This window comes from Nicotiana tabacum, chromosome 1 (genome assembly GCF_000715075.1).
Source record: "Nicotiana tabacum cultivar K326 chromosome 1, ASM71507v2, whole genome shotgun sequence".
Lineage (NCBI taxonomy): Eukaryota > Viridiplantae > Streptophyta > Magnoliopsida > Solanales > Solanaceae > Nicotiana > Nicotiana tabacum.
This window is the reverse complement of record NC_134080.1, coordinates 16,272,275-16,279,502: the sequence shown is the minus strand read 5'-3', so window position 1 is coordinate 16,279,502 and position 7,228 is coordinate 16,272,275. Positions and strand designations below refer to the sequence as shown.

The 7,228-nt window shown below is 36.3% G+C and overlaps 1 protein-coding gene across 2 annotated transcripts; it reads left to right on the top strand.

The window, feature by feature from the left end:
- Positions 1-421: 421 nt before the first annotated feature.
- Positions 422-6,647, top strand: LOC107760941 (uncharacterized). Of its 2 annotated transcripts, none has more exons than XM_075241579.1 (7): positions 422-679; positions 1,770-3,430; positions 3,524-3,674; positions 3,765-3,912; positions 3,982-4,230; positions 4,588-4,872; positions 6,039-6,647. In XM_075241579.1, the coding sequence occupies exons 2-6, from the start codon at positions 1,783-1,785 to the stop codon at positions 4,861-4,863; spliced, it is 2,472 nt and encodes an 823-aa protein (XP_075097680.1). In that variant the 5' UTR covers positions 422-679; positions 1,770-1,782; the 3' UTR covers positions 4,864-4,872; positions 6,039-6,647. The 2 variants fall into 2 exon arrangements, with proteins under 2 accessions (XP_075097680.1, XP_075097635.1); XM_075241534.1 differs by having other exon boundaries at positions 5,851-6,647.
- The last annotated feature ends 581 nt before the right edge of the window (positions 6,648-7,228 follow it).

Sequence of the window (7,228 nt, the reverse complement as noted above, 5' to 3'; positions counted from 1 at the left end):
ATAAATAAATAAATAAATATTAATAGCTTGTTTGGATGGTTGTTACCTATTGTATTGTATCGTATTGTTATTTTAAAAACAATGTTTGTTTTGATTGTTACTTAAATTTTATTGTATTGGATCGTTAAATCCGTCAATACGTAACGATGAAATGCGCCACTTTATGTAACGACCGATTTGGTGTGGTCGCGTCGTTATTTTGTCTTTTTCTCTCAATCTCACCCTTCATTATTATTAAATAATATTATTTTATCATTTACCCTATCGTTTTGATATGCCGCATCACAATCTTTCTTTATAATATTGCAAGTTTATTCATGTGAACGACACAATTCATCTAAATATTGTATTCATCAAGCGATATAGTACAATACAATACAATACAACACGATACATTATGAAACGACAAGCAACAACAATCCAAACAAGGTGTAAATAGAACGGTAGTTACTCCTTATGTCACCGTAGCCCTCCAACTTTACACAATCTTCTTTTCTCCTCTGCAATTGTAGAAAAACAGTTTAATTGCATGATAATTGACCATAAAATTCTGGTTTATTGCAATTGGTGAAAAAGGGTCCATATTTTTTCATATGATTATAAAACAAAAACTTTTCAAATCTTGCAGCAACTTCTGTTTTGGAACTTCCTTGGCACTCAAGTGACAGCTCGTAGAAGGGTAAAGTTTCGAATTTTCCTCTATGGTTTTATGTAATTTGCCAAATTATACTTATTGTAGTCAATTTCTCAGTTTTACACATAAATTGCTGTTAGATATTGACATACAAGTGTTTCATCTGCTGCTTGCTTCCTGTTCGAAGAAAGTCCTAAGAGATGTTAATGTTGTTAGAAAGTAAATATTTTTGCTTTCTGAATCGTCTCTGACTCTAATATTTGCTTGGCTATTGGCTTTCCCTTTATCTTGCAACTAAGATTTCTGAATTTTGCTTTTGACTATAAATTTTCATTTCAAGTTTCCCTTGTGCGTTTAGCTTAATTTTCTTTTTGATTAGAGAAGCCTTACATAGTCAGTGCTACTTCTTTTTTTTTTTTTTGGTTGGGAAAATAAACAGTTCAAATGGGTAACGTGGTATTCATATAGCCGACCCAAACTTGTTTAGGATTGAGGAGTAGTTGTTGTTGTTCCTATAAAAAAAACTTGCGATGAATTTGATGGTGTATTTTCCCAACATGTTGTGATCTTTCTTTCGAAATGACAATGTGCTGGAGAGAATTCTAGAAAATCATCCTACTTGTCATTATCGTTTGTTGCTTAATGAATTTAAAATTGATAAGGAAAAAAAAACCTTCCCTTATTCAACTCTTTTGAGTAAACTCTGTCTTTTCTTTTACACCTCTTCTCTTTGATCAGTTCAGAAGACTGGAGCAAAAATGTTATCTATAACACTTCTCTCGCTATATCTATTGAGTAAAAATTCTATTGTTGACTAACTCTATTGACTAAATAAAGCCGACCCCTTCCCCCTCTTTTCCCAGCTTATAAGGGGGATAATCCTTTTGAGATCTGAAAGCAAATCATTGCTAGTTACTTTTGTTTTCATGAAGCGGGGTTTGCTGGTGCGAAAAATATGTCATAAGGTGGTGGGTAACTTTTAATCACCTAAATCTTGCACTCGCATTTGGTGCAAATTTTGTTGTGATTATAGTTCATTGATGAGACGTGGTTAGATAATTAGTGGGCTCTTAATTATGCTTTAGCGCATGTAGCAGTCTCTTTTTTTGATTACTGGCAACGTTTGATGTTGCAGTTGTATAATTTACATGATGGCAAAGAAAGCTGAATATGTATTCCTTGAAGAATGGCTATGCAGCAGCAGTGGCATCCACGAGAATACAACGTTGAGACATCCTTCTTCAACATCAGCCCAAAATATCATCCGAGCATGGGCTGATCTTAGGGACTCCCTTCAAAATAAGTCATTCCATTCAAATCACCTCCAATCTCTAAGGACACTCGTCAATGCGCAATTCTCTCTTTATATTGCTGATCCACAAGCAAAGCTTCTTCTCTCTATTTTGTCCTCACAAAAAGTCTCCCTTCCGCAGGAATCTTATCCTTTATTTGTCAGGCTTCTGTATATTTGGGTTAGGAAATCATCTAGACATTCTCCTGGGGTCATTGATTCAGCGGTGGAGGTCCTCTTGCACCTTTTCTCTGGACATATTCATTCGAACAAAAGCTTATCTTTCTTCTCTGAAGGTGTTCTCCTCCTTGGTGCTCTTTCTTTTGTACCTTCAGCATCCGAAAAATCTAAAACGGTCTGCTTGAAATTGCTCTGCCAGCTCCTTGAAGAAGACTATAGATTGATCCGCTTGTCTGAAAGGGCAATCCCCAATGTTCTTGCAGGAATTGGCTATGCCTTATCTTCTTCTGTGAACATTTATTTTGTTAAACTTCTCTGTTGTTTAATGGAATTGTGGGATAAAAGTGATGGTCCTTCTGCTAGTGTGTCTAATGGGCTCATGGTACTGCATCTAATGGAATGGAGTTTTTCAAATTTTATCAATTCCCACTCTGCAGACAAGATTGATCTTTTCAGTAGAGAGGTATTGAAGAATACACGACCAGCATTCTCTTTGTTTGCTGTAGTCATGGCTGCTGCTGGAGTATTACGAGTCATCAATAGATCTGAACAGAAAGCATTAATGGAGTTTAAGACTTCTGCAGAGGGACGTATCGAGATTATTGCTCATGGTTTAGTTTCTAGTGCCAGAGATGCTGATTATGCTACCGTGGAGCCAAGAAACTCCTTTTTGTTACAGTGTCTATCATTAGCTTTATCTAAAATTGGTCCATTTTCTTACCAAGCTCATGTGTTTCTATGCCTCACTACAGCATTGCTGACTGAAATCTTCCCCTTGCCACGTATTTATGTCAAAATCCAAGAATCACCTTCTGGAAACTTGGTGGGATTAGTTCTCAATGAGGTCCAGCAACATCTAGACAGCATTATTTTTAAGGAAGCAGGAGCCATAACTGGTGTTTTTTGCAATCAGTATGTCTTGGCAGATGAAGAAAACCGAAGTATAGTAGAGGATATCATATGGAATTACTGTCGGGATGTCTATATGTGGCATCGGCAGGTTGCTTTGATGCTTCGAGATAGGGAGGAAGCACTATTAGGGAATCTGGAAAAAATTGCTGAATCTGCTTTCTTCATGGTTGTGTTCTTTGCCTTGGCAGTAACAAAGCACAAGTTAGGTTTAGGTGCTCCCCAAGAAATTCAAATGAGACTTTCAGTGAGGATATTGGTTGCATTTTCTTGTATGGAATATTTTCGCAGAATGCGTTTGCCAGAGTATATGGATACGATTAGAGCAGTTGTTACTAGGGTTCAGGAGAATGAATCTGCCTGTGTCTCATTCGTGGAGTCTCTTCCATCTTATGATGATTTGACAAACCAAGCTGGTTGTGACTTTTTTTTTTTCCTTGCACGTTTGTAATTGTCAGTATGTTTGCTCTATTACAGTCTTTCACAAAACATTACCTTTTTCCTTGCAGTACCTACTAGCTTTCAGAAAATGGAATATCTTTGGACTACTGATGAAGTGCAGACTGCTCGGATATTATTTTATCTGCGAGTAATCCCAACTTGCGTAGAATGTATACCAGCCTCTGTATTCCGCAAGGTGCTGGCTCCAACCATGTTCCTGTATCCTGCATCTGATGGATAGATCTAGAAACAAGTAGGAAAGCTAAACTTGGTTGAATTTATGAAAATTTCCTTAATATGTTTAACCAGATACATGGGGCATCCAACTGGGAAAGTGGCTAAAGCCTCACACTCAGTGTTTGTCGCTTTCATGTCCTCTGGGAAGGATGCTGACCTAGATGAAAGAGTTACTTTAAAGGAGCAACTTGTATTCTATTATGTCAAGAGATCTTTAGAGGTAATAGAAGTTATCAAACTTAATTGCTGTGATGCTTGAACTTGTTTTCTGATTTAACTGAAAGTTTAGGGATATCCTGGGTTTACTCCTTTTGAGGGACTCGCTTCTGGAGTTGTTGCACTGGTTAGACATTTGCCTGCTGGAAGCCCGTCTATATTCTATTGCATCTCCTGTCTCATTGAAAAAGCTGATAGCCTTTGTAGTTCAGTCAATACTACTCCAAAAAATGACTTGTGGAAGAGTTGGGATGGAGAGTTGGAGCCTTTCAAGCAGATGTTGGATTTGCTTTTACGTCTCCTTTCTCTTGTTGATATACAGGTAAATGGCAATAATGTTTGACTTCAACTGGGCAACCTAATGCTAGGCAGTTATAAGTAAATCATAAGGGACACATGCATTTTATTGATAGCAAACACTCAATATGGGTGCTACTTCACTTTAACGGTTTAACTTCTTGTTTCTTCGTTCATTTGAAAATTTAGGTATTTGGAATAAATTATAGGAGCTCTTTCTTGAATTAAGATAGAAGCTTTCTAAAATGGAAAAGAGAAAATGGAGAGATGCTTCAACTATGCAAATGCTGATTTTGTCTTAGGTTTCCTAGCCATGGTTTATGCCTACTATGTCAACATAATGTACTTGAAATGGCAAATAAAAACATTTTTTTGCTCTCAGGTTCTGCCTAGTTTAATGAAGTTACTGGCGCAGTTGGTCGTTCGTTTACCTTCCAATGGCCAGGATATGATTCTCAACGAGTTATATCAACATGTTGCAGAATCGGATGATGTTATACGGAAACCGACATTGGTTTCATGGTTGCAGTCACTTTCTTATCTTTGTTATCAAAATACTAGCAAGAAAACACCAAAAGGGGTTGGACAAGTAATACATGATTCCATGTCAGGGGCTACGGATTCATTAACCATGAATAAAATCAGTGCACGTCTATAAAGAGTTGAGGTATACTATATATCTGACTCTCATTACTTGTGCTTTCATACTCCTTTAAGCTGCAGCTTGCCTTGGTTTTGGCTCCGGTGAAAATGCTTTGGGTCAAGACAAAGGCACATCTGTTGAGATTTTTTTTTTTTTTTTCCGAAAATAAAATCTGTTAAGGAAGTTGCTAGACTTGCAATCCAAATATTTGGACTGGGTGCATACCCTGTAAGTGCAACCCGAGAATTTTTCAATTATTAATAATTATTTACCTTATAAAAAAATGTTAGTGCAAGACGTTAGTCATGATTGATAGTTAGCTGTATTTATTGTAGCTTTAGCCTTCTATACCCCCTCGTCTGGTCATTCAGCTAACCTATAAATCATCTGGGAGAGAATTTGTGCACTAATTGGAGTTGATTTTACCGCCAGAACAAGTGTTTTCTGAGTATTTGGCTTTTCTCCTCATATACGGAGTGATAAATTTTTCGGCCGGTATTTTTGTGAGAGACCAGTGCCGAAGTTATTGCTATTCGGCTTTAAATTTATGTCGAAGTCATTGACTCAAAACTGTTAATTTCACCTTAGTCTATTTTTAGTTGGGATAATTTTAGCTGTGGCCTATTTACCTGAAGTTGGTAATATTACCAAAATAAGAGCACATGTTCACAATGAATCATTAGTCACTTGAGGTTTCATGACATGAATAAAACACACAATCGTGGACATTGATTATGCAGGATTAATGCGCACCAGAAATTTGTAAGATAAGGTGAATGCAGAAGATTTTGGCTTCTTTTATGTGATGAGAATGCTCATTGTCTGAACTCCATTGACTTGCAATATTGTGCATAAAGGAGTATTAGGTTTTATTGCATTGTTGGTTATTACTGGTATTACCGGGAGCAATTAGTGAATAATGCTGACTACTGATTGATTTCTCTATGTAGCAACAAGCAATGCGACAATTACTTACAAGTTACAATTTTAAATTTCACACAGGAGTGAGGATTATGGAATGTGTTTCTGAAGTTATATTCTGCATATGCCCTTCATGCCTATGTGTTTCTGAAGTTATATTCTGCATGTGTCCTTCATGCCTATGTTTTCCGTATCCTTTCCATTCTTGAAATTTCGACTCATAATTATCAGGATCTGTTGCTAGTAATATGTTCACCATTTAAATCCAGAGCAAATTCAACATTCAACACTTAGGGATGAGTTCTGAGTGCTGCCTCCAGATCAGTTTCTGTGGACCCATAAACCTGTGTAAAATGCGTTGGCTTCTGCCCATGGCTGCATCCCTTGAAGATTTACCCTTTGTTCATGAAGACTTGTGTGCGCTTTGAGATGGTATCGACACAAACTTGACCAACAGATTCAGTTCAGCAAGAGGAAGTATGCTGCAGGGTGAAGTGGCGGTTGCTCCTTTATACTAACTTCTGGCTCTCATTATCTCGCCTACTACTTGTTTTACTTGGTATCTCGCTATGTCATTGCTCATTCCGCAGTGGATGGTGGCCTCACTTCCTCCAACAAATTAATGCTGGAATAGATTGAAAATGTTTTAACATAGACATCATACGACTTATAGACTATACTGTTTTCTGTTTGATTATTCTGAATTAGGAATATTAGTTTGTTAGCAGAAATTGTTGGCAAACATTATGAAGCGGTTCTTCCCTCAGCTCACTCTTGTAGTAGGGGACTGGAGACTTTCAGAGGTGTAGGCTTAATTGGCTTTCACTGGGTGTATATATCCCTAAGCTCTTGAATAAATGCCCCAATACCGAATTCAATGTGTTTTGACTCATTTTATTTCGTCTTTCTTCCAATTCTCATATTTGTGTGTGACCGTATTTTGGCAAGAATGATATTTTATGAAATTTAGTGAAAGTTTAATGATTTTGTTGTTAGAAAAATAAATTTGATGCTTTCTCTGCAAGTACATTACTCCCCAAAAAGATTGTCACTATTTTCTTACTAGTCCGTTTCAAAAAGATTTGCATATTTTTTATATTTCCTTAATCATAAGCATTTATAGTCACACAATTGTTATAGCTTGTTTAAGGCCATAAATTTCAAAAGCTTTATATCTATAAAAATGTTATGGCATGTTTAAGATCATAAGTTTCAAATATTTTTCTCTCTTTATTAAACTTTGTATCAAGTTAAATTAGGACAAATCTATATATTATTAAAAGGAGAGGGAAAAGCCCTCTCCTTAAGCCAAGCTGTAGCCTAGAAAAAAGCCACATGGCATAAGTAGAATAGTTAGTTATTTGTTATTGCTTTTGAATTTAAATATCTATAAAATAATAAAATAAAATATTTATAATAAAAAACAAAAATAAAAAAAAAACTCTCCATTCATTTTCGT